Source organism: Glycine soja, chromosome 9, assembly GCF_004193775.1.
Source record: "Glycine soja cultivar W05 chromosome 9, ASM419377v2, whole genome shotgun sequence".
NCBI classification, from domain to species: domain Eukaryota; kingdom Viridiplantae; phylum Streptophyta; class Magnoliopsida; order Fabales; family Fabaceae; genus Glycine; species Glycine soja.
This window is the reverse complement of record NC_041010.1, coordinates 4093248-4113083: the sequence shown is the minus strand read 5'-3', so window position 1 is coordinate 4113083 and position 19836 is coordinate 4093248. Positions and strand designations below refer to the sequence as shown.

Sequence of the window (19836 nt, the reverse complement as noted above, 5' to 3'; positions counted from 1 at the left end):
AGGTTTCACTTCTTGTTCAATAAGAAACCAAGCAAAATCAACTAATATTTCCCTCTATCGGTTCACCCAACCACTATATCTTCATCATGACTTCACGTATTCATCTTTCTTCACTTGGTATCACTCCCTGATTTCTGTTGTCTCAAACATCACATAATCTTAATGAATATTTATGGGTTCATTCATTTAATTTAATTTCCTCCTTTTTATTTTTATACATTTCCCATGCATGCTCTTTTTAACCCCCAGTTTGACTTTCTCAGCATTCAACTTATCGATCTCTTCCACATTTAATGTGTAAGCGTTATTGCCTTAAATGGTAATTGGCTGCTATTGTGGGTGACTGACACAGTTTCATTTGCATTCTCATTTATAGTCATTCATAGATAAGATAGACCCATAGACATGCTTTGTCAAAGCTATTCGTAGCTGATAATACCAACTCATCTATCTCCAATGCATGTCATGCCATGCATGATATCATGATGAATTCTATCAACTTGCTTAAACATATATACACACTTTCAGAGATCATGTGAAATGATAGAAAGACTAGCTTCCCCATGCAGTGTTATTCTCTCACATGAAAACCTTTCTTCTCTTCTGCTAAAACACACACATTCTCACAATCCAATACCACACCACCGCTTCCCCAACCTACAACTAACACCATTAATTTTCACTTGTCTTCATGTGTTCTATTTATTAGCAACAGTTTGAAACTAAAAGGATTGAAACTTTTAAGTAAGTAGTCCTCACTCACTCATTCATTCACCCCCAAATGAAAGAAGAAACAATGAGGATTTCAACGCTTGAAATTGTTATCCTCTTGTTCTTTTCTTTTGCACTCTTTTGTGATGGCAATGAGAGTACTATGAGAGTGCTTTTGGAGGTAAAATCATCGTTCACTCAAGACCCAGAAAATGTTCTAAGTGATTGGTCAGAGAACAACACAGATTACTGTAGTTGGAGAGGAGTGTCATGTGGGTCAAAATCCAAACCTTTGGATCGTGATGACTCGGTGGTGGGACTCAACCTGTCCGAGTCGTCACTCAGTGGGTCAATATCAACCTCACTCGGTCGTTTGCAAAACCTAATCCACCTTGATCTCTCTTCTAACCGTCTCAGTGGCCCCATTCCACCTACCCTCTCCAACCTCACTTCGTTGGAATCTCTCTTACTCCACTCTAACCAACTCACGGGTCAAATCCCCACCGAGCTCCACTCGCTGACGAGTCTCCGAGTTTTGCGAATAGGTGACAACGAACTCACTGGCCCAATTCCTGCGTCATTTGGGTTTATGTTCCGCCTTGAGTACGTTGGCTTAGCCTCATGTAGACTCACCGGTCCAATTCCGGCCGAACTCGGTCGACTCAGTTTGTTGCAGTATCTGATTCTGCAGGAAAACGAGTTGACTGGGCCGATTCCTCCCGAGTTGGGGTACTGCTGGAGCCTTCAAGTATTCTCCGCCGCTGGCAACAGACTCAACGACTCCATCCCGAGTAAACTGAGTCGACTCAATAAACTGCAAACTCTCAACCTTGCCAACAACAGCTTAACCGGGTCGATTCCGAGTCAACTCGGCGAGCTGAGTCAACTTCGATACCTTAATTTCATGGGGAACAAACTCGAGGGTCGTATTCCATCGTCTTTGGCTCAATTGGGTAACCTTCAAAATCTTGACTTGTCATGGAATTTGCTCAGTGGGGAAATTCCAGAGGTGTTGGGAAACATGGGTGAGTTACAATACCTGGTTCTCTCTGAGAACAAACTTTCTGGGACAATTCCAGGAACCATGTGTTCCAATGCAACAAGTTTGGAGAATTTAATGATTTCAGGTAGTGGAATTCATGGTGAGATACCAGCTGAGTTGGGTCAGTGCCAATCACTGAAGCAACTTGATTTGTCAAACAATTTTCTCAATGGGTCAATACCTATAGAGGTTTATGGGTTGCTGGGGCTAACTGATCTAATGCTTCACAACAACACTTTGGTTGGTTCAATCTCTCCCTTCATAGGGAACCTCACTAACATGCAGACACTTGCATTGTTTCACAACAATTTGCAAGGTGATCTCCCCAGAGAGATTGGAAGGCTTGGGAAATTGGAGATAATGTTTCTCTATGATAATATGTTGTCAGGGAAGATTCCTTTGGAGATTGGAAACTGCTCAAGCTTGCAAATGGTTGATTTGTTCGGAAACCATTTCAGTGGGAGAATTCCCTTCACTATTGGGAGGCTGAAAGAGTTGAATTTCTTGCACCTTAGGCAGAATGGGCTTGTGGGTGAGATTCCTGCCACACTTGGGAACTGTCATAAACTTGGTGTGCTTGATTTGGCAGATAATAAGCTCTCAGGTGCCATTCCTTCAACATTTGGGTTCCTCCGGGAGTTGAAACAGTTCATGCTCTACAACAATTCTCTTCAAGGTAGTCTTCCTCACCAACTTGTAAATGTAGCAAACATGACCAGAGTGAATCTTTCAAACAACACACTGAATGGTAGTTTGGATGCATTGTGTAGCTCTAGGTCTTTCCTTTCTTTTGATGTCACAGATAATGAATTTGATGGTGAAATACCTTTTCTCCTGGGGAATTCACCCTCCCTTGATAGGCTGAGATTAGGTAACAACAAATTTTCTGGTGAAATTCCAAGGACATTGGGGAAAATCACTATGTTGTCATTGTTAGATCTCTCAGGAAATTCACTCACAGGACCAATACCAGATGAGCTTTCTTTGTGTAATAACCTTACTCACATTGATTTGAACAATAACTTTCTATCTGGACACATACCATCATGGCTTGGAAGTTTGTCTCAATTAGGAGAGGTTAAGCTCTCCTTCAATCAATTTTCTGGGTCTATTCCACTAGGCCTATTGAAACAACCCAAGTTGCTGGTTCTTTCCTTGGATAACAATCTTATTAATGGAAGTCTCCCAGCTGATATTGGTGATCTTGCATCTCTAGGTATCCTCAGGCTTGACCATAATAATTTCTCTGGACCAATCCCTCGCGCAATTGGTAAATTGACCAATCTTTATGAGCTGCAGCTATCGAGGAATCGCTTTAGCGGTGAAATACCATTTGAGATTGGAAGTCTCCAAAATCTCCAAATCAGTTTGGACCTCAGTTACAATAATCTCTCTGGCCATATCCCATCTACACTTAGCATGCTGTCGAAATTGGAAGTACTTGATCTTTCTCACAATCAACTCACTGGAGTAGTGCCTTCCATGGTCGGTGAAATGAGGAGCTTGGGGAAGCTTAACATCTCTTACAATAACCTTCAAGGTGCATTGGATAAGCAGTTTTCCCGCTGGCCACACGATGCGTTCGAAGGTAACCTTCTTCTTTGTGGAGCCTCTCTTGGAAGTTGCGACAGTGGTGGCAATAAGCGAGTGGTCTTAAGCAACACATCAGTGGTTATAGTCTCTGCACTTTCAACTTTAGCAGCAATTGCTCTACTAGTACTTGCAGTGATAATCTTCTTGAGAAACAAGCAAGAATTTTTCAGGAGAGGCAGTGAATTGAGTTTGGTTTTCTCCTCTTCATCGCGAGCACAAAAGCGGACATTGATCCCTCTAACTGTGCCAGGAAAGAGAGATTTCAGGTGGGAGGATATCATGGATGCCACGGACAATCTAAGTGAAGAGTTCATAATTGGTTGTGGAGGTTCTGCGACAGTGTACAGAGTTGAATTTCCCACTGGAGAGACTGTGGCTGTCAAGAAGATTTCGTGGAAAGATGATTATCTGTTGCACAAAAGCTTCATAAGAGAACTTAAGACTTTAGGGAGAATCAAGCACAGGCATCTGGTGAAAGTTCTAGGTTGTTGTAGCAATAGATTTAATGGAGGAGGTTGGAATCTGCTGATATATGAGTATATGGAGAATGGGAGTGTTTGGGATTGGCTACATGGGGAACCCCTCAAATTAAAGGGGAGACTTGATTGGGACACAAGGTTCAGAATTGCTGTGGGATTAGCTCATGGAATGGAATACCTCCATCATGATTGTGTGCCAAAGATCCTTCACAGGGACATCAAATCCAGCAACATATTGCTAGATTCCAACATGGAGGCACACTTGGGAGACTTTGGTCTGGCAAAAACACTCGTTGAGAATCATGAGTCTATCACTGAGTCTAATTCTTGTTTTGCTGGGTCTTATGGCTACATTGCCCCAGGTAATTCATTCATCATACCACTGACTTGAATTGTTCTTTACTATCTCATTTTTATTTCGACAAAACTTAGATACAATTCCTTAAATTTTTTTGATGTCGATGTCAATTTCTAATCAGAACTGTAGTTTCACTTTGTAATCTATGTTGACCTTTAATGCAAACTTTTATTACAATCAGATTACTAAGGTAAAACTCTAATTTTGATTCAAAAACCGCATCAAAAGCATCTAAGAAACTGCATCTAAGTTTTGTACTCTTATTTGGTCCAATTGTTAACAATTGAATGTAATTTCTTAATTTTTAGAGTATGCATACTCAATGAAGGCTACTGAGAAAAGTGATATGTACAGCATGGGAATTGTGTTAATGGAACTTGTTAGTGGTAAAATGCCGACAGATGCAGCTTTCAGAGCAGAGATGGACATGGTGAGATGGGTGGAGATGAACCTTAACATGCAAGGCACTGCAGGAGAGGAAGTGATAGATCCTAAGCTGAAACCCCTTTTGCGTGGTGAAGAGGTTGCTGCATTTCAGGTTCTTGAGATAGCCATACAGTGCACAAAAGCTGCACCACAAGAGAGGCCAACGGCACGGCAAGTTTGTGATCTTCTTCTGCGTGTGTCCAACAACAAGAAGGTGGAGTTTGAGAAGACGAATCTGGATCATTACTAGTGATTTTGATTCCAACAGATTGAAGATAAATAAAGGAAAGAATGTTTGCTGTTGTTTTATTTAGACTTGCGAGTTCTATGTGGAATACTAGTTGCTTGATATCGTGTTAGTAATTTTAATTAGCATATCAATATGCATGTTTCCTTCCAAAACTAATCTAATATTGAGATTGTTAAATAGAAATGTGATTTGGAATTGCAAATTAATATGTTCTATCATTGTAGCTAATGCTAGTAATGATGCATAGGTGATGTTATCCTTGTGAGTTTGTGATTTAGGGCTCTCTCAAAAATGAAAAAGGAAAAATTAAGAAAGACGGACACATTCATACGATATCATAAAATGATTTTATCGTTGCATGTGTGTAGTATTTAACCTTCAATTTAAATATTAACAAATCTTTATCTACATAAGCAAACTTACATAATGTAAAGTTTTCATTTATTTGTCTTCAATACTAAGAATAAAAAAATCATTTAACCATATAAAATTATCACTAAATTGTTAATGATTCAAATATATAAATTATTGTTTTTATTACAACATACTTCCTCATGTCTTAAATATAAGAAAAAAAATATGTCATGCTAACTAAATAAGTTAGTTAATTATATTTAATTATATTAATTTCAATTAAAAAGTTTTTTTAATTTACCTTTCATTGAAATTTTATATAAAAAATAAGGAAGAATCATCAGAAATTAACACTTTCATTAAATGAATGATATATTAGAAATAATAACTAAGATAAAATTAATTTTAAAAAAATTATATGTGAAATCACGAGAGAAATCAATTTTTATATTTATAACCGGAGGAAGTATATCATAACCTACAAATTTATTTTAATTAATTTGCAAAATTCAAATTTAAATTATTCCATAGCTAGTTATAACACATTTCAATCAAAGAAGGTACAAATTGAAATTCAAGCTATAATTTCGTAATTAAATCTTACACATTTAAATCAAAACATGCCACCACAACAATCAAAACATACAAATATCAATCAAAGCAACTACAATTAAAATTCAAACCATGCATAATTAAAATCTGACACATACAAGAAGCAACAAATTCAAATTCAAAATCATTTCATAATTTACTCTTACCTAAAGTCTATAATTTAAATGAATCTTTCATAATTAAATTTATGCATGTTTTTCTTCGTAATATGTTCTTGAAACATTTCACAAATAGATTTTCTTAACTTTATGACTTGACTTTACCGTGCATGCGATTTCTCTCTAACGTTACATTTTAGATCTTTTGTTTCAATTTAAACTTATCATTTCCTAAACTTTTTAGATACAAAAGAAGTGGAATTAATGTTCATAAATACATTTTATGAATCACACCAGTACAAAAGAATGAAAAGCCAAACTTTTTAAGTAGAAAATGATTAATGTACGTACATCACATATAACAAGTAGCATTTTGATACGTTATCCTTATAAATATTCTTGATATTTTTATTGAATAATAAATTATGACATTACTTAATATATTTGATTTGATAACAACTTATATGTTGTTATAATTAACTTGTTAAATGATATAATAATGCATAAAATCGTATTGTAATTTTTATTTTAATAATAAAAATTTCCGTCTGAAGTCATATCTACATGAACGTCATTCTCGCATGTTTTTTCCCTCTTACACGCCATCTTACATTTAAGTGTAATGAATAAAGTATATAAAGGAAAGTAGCTTTAAAAATCACGACTAAAAATTAAAAACACTTTTCTAGGTTTTCCAATGCCTTTCTATAACTATTATTGATTAATTATTGAAGTGTTAATAATGGTGGGAAATTACACACGAGAACTCAGGCTCGCCGTTATTACACACCCAGAATTTTAGTTTATTTTAAAGAAACTATTATTAATAAAAAATGGTTAACTTTTTTTTACAAAACTATTAAGAATATTTCTTTTATAACTTTCTTGAGGAAACTAAATCTAGTAACCAATAATTTATTTGTAACTATTAGAATATGTACTAGAAAAAATTATGATTGAAGAAAACAAAATGAAAATTAAGAAGTAATCGGATAACAAAATATAAAATTATATGTTGCATACAAACAAAATTATTTGAGGATTAATTAATTTTTTATTCTCTTAACTTTTTAAGATTCTATTTTTTAGTTTCTTAAAATTTATTTCATAACTCTTAATCTTTCATTAATTTTCGGTGATTATTTTTAGTCCCTCACAAGAAGTATTTATTTTTAATCTTTTAATTATTTTTATTGTTCAAAATATATAAAAAAAATAAGAGACTAAAAATGAAAAAAAAACAAGAATTTAAAAGAAAATAACAATTCCTTTAACGGTTCATAAAACCAGTTCGTGAAAATGAATTTTTGTAGATAGGATTTAGCATATCTCTTTTGTTAATTTGTCCTGACAGGTAAAAAAACTAAAGTACATGAAACTGATCAAAAGTGTCCAAAATCAAACGAAGGTGTATACATAAACAGTAATAATTGATTGAGAAAATTAAAGTAGCATTTCCTAAAATTTTATGTAATTACATAAATACTTTCTTTTTTTTTCAATTACTTTTTTCTTTAGGAAGTGTTAGTAAGATTTGATTATCTGAAGAGTATTAATATAATGTTTTCAAACATACAAGAGAGTGTTAATATAATTTTTTAAAGTTAAAGAAAATTAGTGTAGTAAAATAAAAAAGAATGAAAGTTATGTGTTATTAAAAGAAATCTCATAAAATATTACTATATTTTGCTATAATCGAAACTATAATATGAAAATTTTAATAATTAAAATTAAAAATGTAATGAAATTAATTTATGTATAAGTAAAAAATTACACAATTTTAAAATTAATTAAAAAATAAATTTATAATACCTCAAAATATATTTTTATTCATAAAATAAAATTAAAATTTATATAAAGTTTTCATAAAAATATATTAATTTTTTAATTACTTTAACAAATAATTTTATCAAATACTTATAATTAAATAAGTTATTTTTTCATTTTCAATAATCAATTTTAATTTTTGACTAACTTTTTAGTTTCTAGTTAATTTTTAACTTTCGACTAACTATTGAATATTAGGTTCGACAAAACTAACTGAAAATAGATAAGTGAATAAAATTGTATTTAGTTAAAAGGTAAAAAATTAACTAACATCTCAAAACTAAAAAGTTCGAATCATAAATATTTGATAAAATTATATGTTAAAATAGCTAAAAAAATATATAAAATTACATGATACAAAATAATAAAATTTTGCCTTCATAAAAAAGATTAAAAATAAAATCTAATAAATATTTAAAAATAAAAATAAAAAACTAACATTAAAAAAAAGTGGCACAATTCAAAAAAATTATTAAAAAACTCATTTACTAAACCGTCAAACTATTATTTTCAATAAAAAAGAAGTTAAAAATGATCTTAAAAATGATCTTAAATATCTTGTTAAATATACTCAAACCTGAAAATATTAATAATCAGAATTAAAAATATACAGAATATAAAAGATGCATGAATCAGAAAGATCCATGAACCAGAATTATAAAGCTTAATAAATGAAAACGGCAGCAACAAAGGCACTTGTCAACTTAATTGGGTCAACAGAATTGAGAAAGTGATATACTTAGCAAATCATAAATAAGAGACGCTCACGCTCTCTTTGTTATGTTTTTCTCCTTTTCCTTTACAATCTCAACGCTCCAAACCCACACTGTTTTATTTATCTATAACAACACTCATCACCCTCTCTCTATTTTCCTAAGTTTTTCACTCTTCTCTGCACCTCACACCCTTGTTTCTTTCTCTCACAAAAACAAACCCCACCAACAACGCTTCTTCTATTTTTAGACACACCCCAATCTACCAAAAACCACGTACGAGGAACAGAGGCAGCAACAACAACGTTATCTTTTTTGTTTTTGCTTTGTCCATGTCTGTTCTAAATAGAGCCAACGAAAACGGAAATGAGGTAATGATGATTTGTGAGCATTTATAAGCCATAAAACACCCTCCTTCGTTTTCGTATCACATCGATCGTTTCCCCTTCTTCTTCTTCTCTCCCTCCATTCCTCTGTTTTTGCCTTGTTGTCCTGTTTTTTCTTTGGTCTTTTCCTCTGTCTTTTTCGAGGAAGAACCTTGTGAGGTTGCTATGTCTGCAATCTATCCACACGCTTCCCTGAAATGGGTTTCTGTGTTTCTACGTTCACATGCTCCCTCTTAAAGGTTTGAACAATCCGAGACAAAAAAAAAAAAAATACAAACAAGAAGAAGAGAAACAAATAAGCCAAAATGGCATCTTCCCAGATTGAAATCGCTTCTTCATCGCCTTTTGGTTGCGCTTTGAGGGACCGCAATCACCGCGAAGCGTGCAGCAGGGAAAGCGGTAACGTGAAGAGCACGCATCATCATCATCATGCTAATTTCCAAAGAAACATGAAGAACTTTGTGATGGACCTTAACATGTGCATGGCTGTGTCTTCTGATTCGAAAGCAAATGAAAATGAAAACAACAGCAGCAGCAGCATCAACAACCACCGGAAGGCTCCAAAAAACAAACAGCTAGAGAGGCTTCTTATCACACGAGCCAACCCCTTTATTAACAACAGCAATGTCGCCAGCAATGAAACCTCGTTGGCCTCGTTGATCAGCCCGAGACACTCGGGCCTTCTCGATCGATGGGCCACGAGGCAGGCTTGCCAGATGGTGTCGAATTTGGAGAATGAGGCGGAGTTGTTGTCGATGGATGGCAATGACATGCTTCCAAGGACTTCTAGTTCCTCCGAAGAGGAGTCATCCTTCTCCTCGGAGACTCGAAATGGAGGTGGTGCCTCTTCTCTTGTTCAGATATGGGAGAAGAGGCTGAACCAATCCAGTGTCTCCAAACCCAACACGCCAAGGGAGAGGATTGGTTCGACCTCTTCTTCCATAAATGAGAATGCTAATGCTTTCTCTCCGGAGAATGCTAATGCTTTCTCTGGGGAGGAACAATGCTTTGATGGACCCTCAGGGAACGAAGAATCATTTACATCTTCTTCGTTCCCTGATTGGGAATCTAGTGATCAGTCCCTTTCGCCAAGCCGCAGGTCGGAGAGTGACAGGGTCAGGGTTGCTGACATCATAAAGAAACTAACTTCTACAAGCCAGAATCAGTGTCCAACACCTTCCTTTGCTGATGACAATGAACATGAAGGGTATGGTAGCAGCGTGACAGGTTCTCCTTGTAGAGAGCGTGAATGTGATCAACAACATTCGGAGCAGAACCGTAGAGTTAATTGTTCCTTGCGAATTAGAGGGCGCCGTGCGTACATTGATTTACTTGCACAGATGGAGAATGACAGGCTTGGGGAGCTTAACAACCTGGTAGAGCGTGGAGCAGTCTCCAAGTTCCCACAAAGAGGTCGCATTCAGGTGAGAAAAATAATCAAAGGGTGGTTCTTCTTTTATTTTGTTATGACTTATACCTTTTACTAGTTCTGATTGTGATTTTTTTTCAATGCATGAATGCAGGCAATGCTTCGACTTAGATTATTGCAACGTGGTGTGGCAGCTAATGATCAGCCCCGCCAGAAATCAACAGCATCTGAAGTAAACAACAGTCAGCCACATGGATATGCAATTATGCAATTAAGGTTTGATAATTTCAAGTCAAGTGTAAACTTTCTTGTTCATTTCGTGATTTGATACTCTTTCAGCAGTTGAGTGAATTCATGTGATTTAACCAATAACCACACACCTATTGATTTACCTTGTCTAAAAGAAACTCATTAAATTTCAAGGTAGTGGGAAAATGCATTGAAGTGAATAGTTTAAATGTCTATTTATACTCAGGGACTATCTATTTGTCTGAGTTCCGAAACTGTTAAAGATTTTATTCCATAGAGTGGAATTTAGGAAGGAACGTGATGAGAGCTGAGAAGAGTATAAATGCCAGTTGGATCAAGGATTTCCTTTTATAGCTGTTTGATTTTTCAATAGCATTTCATTCATCGAGTATATCATGCGATCACCACTACCAAGGTGCACAAGATACTGATAGTTTGCATTTATTATATGCACCAATTCTTATCTATAAATGTCACCAAGATTCTGCTATTTTATGTTGTAGCATTAACTCATCAGTGCTTGTTGTTCTTGTAATGTCTACAATCTTAGGTCTTTTGTAAAATGAACACAGCAAGATACATCTTAATTAATTTTCTGGGAAGATATTAAATGACAACTGTTTTTATAAAATCCAGGGAAAGATTTAGCAGTGGAGCTGAACTTAGAACTCCAGTCCAGACCGAATTAGCTAACCCAAGAAGTCCTCAAAGGGAGACAGTAAACAAAACCACACAATTGGATAACTCTGTCACTACTGATCAACTCAGCAAAGACACAAGCAACAAGAAAGGTCACGGAAATGCCAATCATGCCACAGAATCCACACAAAAGTCAGCATCGCAGACTAGAATAGATCATAGCACAGAAGAAGCTCATCCAAGTTCAGATATCAAGGCTCCACAAAATGACTCACGAGAAACTACCGAGGCAACTACATCCACGATTGATTCAAATCTAAATGAGATGACCGCAGATAGGGAAGAGACGAGCAACCAACAGAATGCTATGGCTAAAAGCAGTAATGATGAGACAGTGAATGAGGAAGAGGAAAGTAACCAGCAGCATGCCGAAACCAGTTATGAGGAGACAATAGAAGAGGCAAGTAATCAGAACTATGCTGAAAGCAGTTATGATGATGAGATGGAGGAAGAGGTAGAGGAAATTGACCAGAATTGTTATGAAACTAATTATGACTGGATCAGTGAAATTTCTAGGCCTAGGAGCTACTGGGAAGAGTGCAGGCAAGCATGGTATAGAGAGATGCTAGAAACTGGTACTCAAAATGAGGATATACGGAGGCTTCTTGAAAGGTATACAATCTTCTGTTAATTTCCCATGAATGTCAACTAGAAAGACATTTCAATGGCATAAATATTTCTATAAACTTCATTGATATGAATATTAGTATATTATGATTGCAGAAGAACAGTGTCAAGTTTCCTTTCTAGTGACTTCCGGGGTAGAATGGATAGATTGATGGAATCTCATAGGGGAACACAAACACATCTAGTGAATAGTCAAGACCGTGAGGAAGACAGCCAAGGATTGATGGCATTTTTACAAGAACGCTTGCATTCTACAAGAGCTTCTCAAGATGGAAGTAATGCGAGGGAGGAAGAAGATGAGAGTAGAAATCAGGATGAGGAAGAGGAGGATAATACAGATGAGCAGGAGCAGGAGCATGAAGAAGAGCATGAAAAGGAGAGCTTGATAAGTGGTTCATATCATGAAGTCGGCGATTATTCTAATCGATCCTCATCATGGAGTTACAGGGACAACGAAGCTGGTGATGATTTCGATAGAGTTGTTTCTTCATCCCCACAACCTTATCAATCTCAATCTTTCTATTCGGAATGTCGGCACTCTTCATCCACCAATCATCATTCAATTGTGAGTTCGCATTTAGTATTATCTTGATATGTATACATATGAGTACAAGGCTCCTAAATTTCTTATTAAACTCAAAATTGTTGTGCTTGCAGGAAATGGAACTCATATATGATTTGAGAGGGCATATGGAGCAACTTTATAGTGAGATATCTGAGCTAAGGAAATCAATAAAGGGCTGCTTGGAAATGCAGATGGAATTACAACAATCTATTAAACAAGAGGTTCAAACAGGTTTGTGGCTTTGTGCTCATTTTTATAGCTTTTAAACTGTGTCAATGTGAGTGTCTTAGTGGAAAAATTGTCAATGCATCATTTAAGAAGTTCATGTTCTTCAAAAATTCCAGAACAAAGGAAAAGAGGTGTCAATATTAACCAATTATTTTCGCACTGGCAATGTCAGCTTGAATTTCTAACAACATAAATTTTCAAATAAATTTGAAAATGTAAACATTGTTTTCAAACAAGTTTCAGGTTCTTCCACAAGTTTATCTTTTAACACAATCACTATGTTGGTTGAAATTCAATCATTCTGCAAGTTCAGAAAAGAAGATTTCGTTTCATCCAAAAGGAAAATCAAACAAAATTGTCTAACACAAGTTTTCTACTTCAGTCGCTTCTGATGCAAGAAAATGCCTTCAATTGCATACCAATTACAAATTTACTTCTATTCATTTTCTGTCCTATCCTTTGTTTTTTGCAACATTACCCGTGTTGTGTTGAAGCTGAATATGAACAATAAAGTCTCTATAATTTTTTATTTCGATTCTCACTGTATTTTCCTCTTAATAGCTTCAGTCATGCAATGTAAACACACCATTACAGTTAAAAAAGAAGAAAAGAAGTCCAATGACACGACTTTAAAGAAAGGCAACTGCTGCATTTGCTATGAGATGAAAGTTGACTCAGTTTTGTACAGGTAATTGCCTCTGAATGAAACAATGTTGCTAGAAATTATTTATTTCCATTTTCATAGAAAAGTTGCACTCATGTTATCACCAACTTTGTTACAGGTGTGGACACATGTGTACATGTCTCAAGTGTGCCAATGAGTTGCAATGGAACAGTGGAAAATGTCCTATATGTCGCGCTAAAATAGTGGATGTTGTTCACGTATATGTTGACAGTTAGCCTGTCACGGCGAATTGAATCTCACACCAGAGGACTATCCTTAGTCCTGAAACTTAGTAAACTGCTACAATTAACATCATACACCACAAATGAGTTTCTCCCTTTCACATATACTTTTATCAGGTATATGTTTTTTTTAGGAGAAATTCGTTTGATAACATTGTACATTTGATAGTTTTAAATTTAACCTTTTTTTTTCCTGTTGATATGTGTTCAGTATAATTCAGTCTCTCAGAGTCTCAGTCTTGTATTACAAGGATTTAACAAAACAAAGACTGAGTGTTACACACAAATATATTTTTGGAAAAATGTTGAAGTGGAATATGTTGCTTGAGGCTAAAAAAGAAAGTAATGCCAGTAGTAGTATTCAAGGATTTAATGAAACAAAGAGAAACGGTTACACAAACATATTTACGGCAACATGTTGTAGTGCAATATGTTGCTTGAGGCTTAAAAAGAAAGTGATACCAACAGTGGTATTATCATCACCAGCAAAGGGGATGAAAAAACAAAGAACATGAATTCAGAAGCATGTTTAATGACCTTTTAAAGGTATTTCAATACCTTTTTTCTTTTAAAATTAGAAAGTCCAAACAACATTAGTAGTAGAGCCATTAGAACTATATGTAGGCAAGTGAGAAAGGTTGATTTTGAATTTTTCATAAATTTACTAACTACAATTTTTTTTGGTATACAATGGTGATAATGAAGATCAAACCTAAGTCATCATGCATCTATCCAACCAACCACTGCTAGGCTGACCCTAGTAATTCTACTAAATACAATCTAACAGTATATAAAATTGCAAGGACAAGAAAAATGCGAAAAAAGAACTGATAGTGTAAACTGGTAATCGAACATGATTTACACCGTTTGCAAATATTCCACACCCAATGATTCGCCGTTTTAGTATGATTGGCATGTTATTTAAACATATAAATTTGATTGCATCCCTCATTTTCATTTATTTAATACATACAGTTTTTTCAATTTTTATGCCTATTAAAGGTTATTCCAACGAAAGAAACATATTAGTTCGTCCAGTGGGGAAAAACATCCTGAAATCGTAATGTATGCTTATCAAGTTTAGTACTAAAACAAATGGTTAGAGAAATATTGCAAGATTTTAGCGAAGATAAAAAAGATCATGTTACTTAGAGGGTTGGCCATGGAGATCAGAAAAGCCTCTGGAATGATATTTGGGTTTAGTCCACCACTTCAGAAGTCAATAATGAAATCTCAATCTTATTCAGCAGTAGTTATATATTCCCTCTTATTCTTATAACACAAGCATATAGCTACATAATATATTCACAACATACTTCCGTTTTTAGATGAAAGCAATTTGCCTAACTCGATCAAATTTATATATAGGTATATACTATTTATATATCATTACCTTGCGTTTAATTTCAAGCTTTTGGGGGGATATATATGGATTACCTTCAGTTAGAGAGGGAATAGGAATGGAATCTCTACCCTTCATTTTATTTTTCAATCTATATGAATAAAATATAAAAAGAAAATATTTCAATCTTTGCATCTTAATATCGCAAGGATAAATGCGTGAAAATTAACTGCAGTGAATCCAAATTCCAAATCCTTTTCGAGTTAGTGTAGAGAGAGGACCAATTATGAAGTCATTTTCAATCACTCTCAGATTGATTGAATCATCTTACAAGCTGGACCGTACCTCGATGTGACCAACCTAGTCCTACCTAGTATCTGTCTAATCTACACTGTCAATTTGACCCACCAAACTCACTCTATCTATCTAGTCTTTCATTTTTTTATTTTTTTTTGCAGAGTCCAATTCCATTACCCAAATTCTAGAAGACCTTCTTGTAACACAAGGAACATGTTCTGCCCAATGATATGTCTATCCCATAATATGCAATCATAAGAAGAGGGTGTATTGCTTCCCTCCCTGAAAAATATCACGTATTTTCAGGTTGTGTTAGCTTTTTAATCCAAACATTGTATCTACAGCATGCATTGTCTTGTTAGGCATTGGAGTGATTTTATATTTACCCCCATCATTGCGTATGGCCGAGCAAGCCAACCAGCAAGGGCCCAGGAGCACTCCTAAGACAAGTCCTGCCATTGCAGATAAATGTTCAGATTCCAAGCCACAAGGGTTACGAGGGGACCAGTATTTTTGTTTTTGATCCCAGATTGAACCTATGAGTATTTCTACAACCGAAAACCATTGGACTAATCTTCTGAAGTAGAGTATCAACGTTTTTATTTTTGGCAAACTTGGGTATTGCTCGACTAATAATCAAGGACTAACCCCTCGAATACTCGGGATTGAACCTATGAGAAGTTCTATAGCTGGAAACCATTGGACTAATCTTCTCAAGAAGTAGAGTATCAAGGGCTTTTTTTTTTGTTAAACTCGGATATCTCTCCATTCAAAGTCAAGGATTAACTCTTCCAATAGTGTGAATCATTTAAAGTATTGATTTTTCCCAACAAATGTTCTTTCATTCACACGGATTTGGAATCAAACTTCTAATTACATACTTAAAAGAGAAGATTATTTATCAATCATATCATACTAGATTAATAATAGAGTACCATTTAAGAACTAAGGAGGAGTGATTCTTTTATTCACAAGTGTCGTTCTATTCGTATATTGGCAGATAGAATACTTGAAAAACCTAAACTACTGGTCACTTATGTGACACCTTAGGTTATTGGGGACCAGTATGAATCATGCATCCTGGTGAAGTAGTGAACTAGTGGTTAAATTTATGACATATCTCTTCTTGTTTGTAAATGTAGGGTTTCAAAAGGAGATCCAAAAGCTGCAAGAAGCAAGTACGGCAACTAGCCCCACTGGCTTTACTTAAAGACTACGTATAATTACCTCATACAAAAGGCTCCAAGTCCACACATAATTAAAGTTGCTGTAACTACAAGATGGAAACTTAACAGCGGATAGACTTGCAAAAGAGGCTACCATGGCCCCAAAGTAAGCTGCTTTGTCAGCTTTCTTCTCTTCTCTTCAGACGTTGTATGTCCATCCAAAAGAAAGACATAGTAAATGACCTTAAAAGAGGAGGACCATATAAATATAATACGGGACATAACTGCCAAGAAAGGAAATGGAATTGGAAAATGTATTAAATATCAAAACTACCATTCCCAAATTAGTTTCACTTAACTTTACTGCTTTTGAATTAACTTCAGAATAAACAAGTGCAAATGCACTCCACTCCACTGATTTATGGAGAATTATTAATAGGGTATACTCCGCCACATATAAGGTGAGCCAGTTGAGTATGTGGTCCCCTTGTACACCATCGTATGGGATATAATAATCTTTAGTTAAAATATATTTTTTATTCTTTATGAAAATATTTGAAATTTTCTGTAAAATTTTAAATGCATTTTTTCTCTTCATAAAATTGAAATGTGTCATTATTTTGTCCATACATAAAGTTAGGTAAATCTGAACCTAAATGACTTTTGATGTCAGCTATGCATTATGTATAACCGAGTTTACTAAAAATTTTATAAAAATAATTTTTAACGAAAAATATATTTAAATTATAATCTTTTATTGACTGAATAGAGCCTAAAAGACATTTACCTAATTGTTGAAATACGCAACTGATGTTTGATATATATATATATATATATATATATATATATATATATATATATATATATATATATAGAATTGAATTTCAACCGTTAAATGCAATCAATATATATGTGATATATGAAAATGAATAGTTGAATAGAGTGATAACTGTGGCTAGTATCATCCTTTCTTTTATGAGGAAAAAAACTATGTATTAAATTTCATAGATTTATCACATCACAAATTATTATGCATAATAAATTTGTTTATTTTTACCATACCAAACTTTAAAACTCATGTCTGATTTACATGGGTCAATAACCTTAATTTCTGACTTGGTAAAATCATGAACTAAAACAGTTTTTCTAAATGGCCCACATATAGTTTTGTAAGGAGTCATGGTTTTGTGCTGCCTTTTTTTATATATAAATATAAATATGGTTCTGCTCTGTCTGGTCAATTTAATTCTCTTTTCAGTATCTTTATCTTGACCATAGGTGCCATTCTATGTCCTGAAAACATGACAGTGCTAACTCCAGCTGGCACTTCCGTACTTGGCTTAATCAAACGACCAAAATATAGCACTTTAACAATGGCTTATCATTCACGTTTTTTTTTAAGAAAAAAAAAATAGCTTATCATTCTGTCAAAAATTTCTTAATATTTGAACACGCAAACAAGCCATTACCACTCGTATTCTTGGAGCCATTCATGGATTTGACTTCCTAAGCTAAGCTATTAGAGGCAGAATCCATCCAAATTCTTATTTTAAAACGAAAATAACTATTTATCTTACATGACTCGTCCAACACTGACAACATCAATACTCCAAAAGAAAATAGTTATAAACCACATAAACTTGTGGCATGGTGATCCCAACTAAAGATGTAGGTGGTAGGACATTTGGCTTCTGGGTTTTGCACCAATAACATCAAATCTTCCAATCACAGAGATGCTTAATTGAAAAATCATTCATTTAAAATTTTCCATGTTCTCTTCTATTTCCTTCCTAAATTTTTGAACTAGGTGGAAATCAATCCCACACAAAAAAACTACCCATTCTATTATGGCAACATCAATACCCCAAAGGAAAATACTCAGATCAAAGAAGCCCCAGTGGCATCTGGTGATCCCAACAGTCTAAAGATGATGTATGTGGTAGGACATTGGCTTCAGCATAAGTAGATAATACACAACTAAGTCCACGTTTTATAACAACAAAATAAAAAGATTTACTGAACGCAAAAAACCTCCTTCCAATAGATTAATATCCTCAAAAGGCTCAACCAATATGCTCCTTCACTCCTTTCAAAACCAAACTTCACAACACCAGCACCATATCATCACTTATTTTTCAATATCTAAATAAGGATAAGGACAACTTCATGCTTATTAAGAATCCATAAAATCGTGATTTCATTGCATGAATTCGATCCATCTCAAATTTTTACTAGCAACACGCTTGCAGCACAACTCTCTGAACTTCATATTCTGTAATCTACAGTCACACCAGTTTTAGTCCTCAATTCTATAATATTTTAGCAAACAATGAAAACCACAAGTTAATTCAATAAGAACACAGAATCATTGATAAAGAAGAAACAAGTAGTACATTCCATGACAACAGATAAAGCTAGCAGCATAATATAAATTTGATCAGTTTCAGATTTTCCTAACACATCAATTCTATCAGATCATCTAATATACACAAGTTGCCCAATCTATTTGAAATTGGATCATTGCAGTTAAGTATTTTAAAACAAATGATGGATGATTCACCATTAAGTTGTAAAAACAAGAAAATTAATTCCTGTATAGAGTGAAAAGGGAACCAGCAAAAGATACTCACAGATCATACTATATAACTATAAGACAAAGCTAAAGCCAAACATTCTATAAACTCTGAAAAAGCTACAGATCAATTCAAGCTACAGATCAATTCAACCCCGAAAAAGTCATGGACGAAGCTCTATTCCATACTTGGTCATGGTTAAAAGGAATAGACAGACTTTCATATTCATTTTAACCAATGGTCTACTAGCTTGCAGGAGGAACTGTCCTAGGGGGTTTTCTTTGTTCTTATTTTCAGCTGCTGGGTGTTTTGTTCTATTGTAGTGGGGTTTGGCAATTCTCTGCCTTTGTAATTATATGATGTTTTCCTCAGTACATCTAGTACTGATTTATATATAATACTACATGATTTTTGCTGTGCAAAAAAAAAAAAAATTCAATACATTCGGCGCATTATAGGAAAGTATAACAATTGACATCAAATTCATTGCTTTTCTTCTTACAAATAATTCTATGATTTAAATAGCATTTTGTGACATTATTTTCAGATTTGCACCCCCAAATTACAGGTTAATACTAATTAAGTAATACACAGTTGTGGTTTAAAAAAGAAGGAACTACCTGATGGTCATCTAGGTGTAAGACAATAGTAACAAGCAACGGCACAAACTCCTGCACCAAACCAAATTAGATACTCTGCAAGGCACCCTATCAGCTTAAGATCACTCGCGTAATACCTGGCAGGTATTAACACGTAAAACGGTTTGGATAACAATATGGAAAGTCACACTCAACGGAATTCTGAAACAGGAATTATGTCTAAAACAAGGTGATAGGGCTTATTCAACTAGCCCTTACAAAAATTGGACTGCATTGTATATATCCAAATACAAGGGGGAAAAACAACAATAGCAGATAAACAGCATTGAACTCCTTAATTACACTAACTATTAGATCAATGGCACAA

The 19836-nt window shown here is 34.6% G+C and overlaps 2 protein-coding genes across 2 annotated transcripts; both read left to right on the top strand.

The window, feature by feature from the left end:
- The first annotated feature begins 418 nt into the window (after positions 1–418).
- Positions 419–5067, top strand: LOC114367815 (LRR receptor-like serine/threonine-protein kinase GSO1). The gene is made up of 2 exons (XM_028325019.1): positions 419–4187; positions 4492–5067. The coding sequence occupies exons 1-2, from the start codon at positions 782–784 to the stop codon at positions 4857–4859; spliced, it is 3774 nt and encodes a 1257-aa protein (XP_028180820.1). The 5' UTR covers positions 419–781; the 3' UTR covers positions 4860–5067.
- Positions 5068–8564: 3497 nt separating this feature from the next.
- Positions 8565–13766, top strand: LOC114367448 (general transcriptional corepressor trfA-like). Its single transcript, XM_028324641.1, has 7 exons — positions 8565–10273; positions 10373–10494; positions 11104–11778; positions 11890–12358; positions 12451–12589; positions 13148–13274; positions 13369–13766. The coding sequence occupies exons 1-7, from the start codon at positions 9155–9157 to the stop codon at positions 13484–13486; spliced, it is 2769 nt and encodes a 922-aa protein (XP_028180442.1). The 5' UTR covers positions 8565–9154; the 3' UTR covers positions 13487–13766.
- The last annotated feature ends 6070 nt before the right edge of the window (positions 13767–19836 follow it).

Excerpts from the sequence above, each read along its gene's own strand:
- LOC114367815 (XM_028325019.1), top strand. The coding sequence starts at position 782 with ATGAAAGAAGAAACAATGAGGATTTCAACGCTTGAAATTGTTATCCTC. Across the intron at positions 4,188-4,491 it reads TTATGGCTACATTGCCCCAG|AGTATGCATACTCAATGAAG; the intron begins GTAATTCATTCA and ends CTTAATTTTTAG.
- LOC114367448 (XM_028324641.1), top strand. The coding sequence starts at position 9,155 with ATGGCATCTTCCCAGATTGAAATCGCTTCTTCATCGCCTTTTGGTTGC. Across the intron at positions 10,274-10,372 it reads CACAAAGAGGTCGCATTCAG|GCAATGCTTCGACTTAGATT; the intron begins GTGAGAAAAATA and ends GCATGAATGCAG. Across the intron at positions 13,275-13,368 it reads GTTGACTCAGTTTTGTACAG|GTGTGGACACATGTGTACAT; the intron begins GTAATTGCCTCT and ends ACTTTGTTACAG.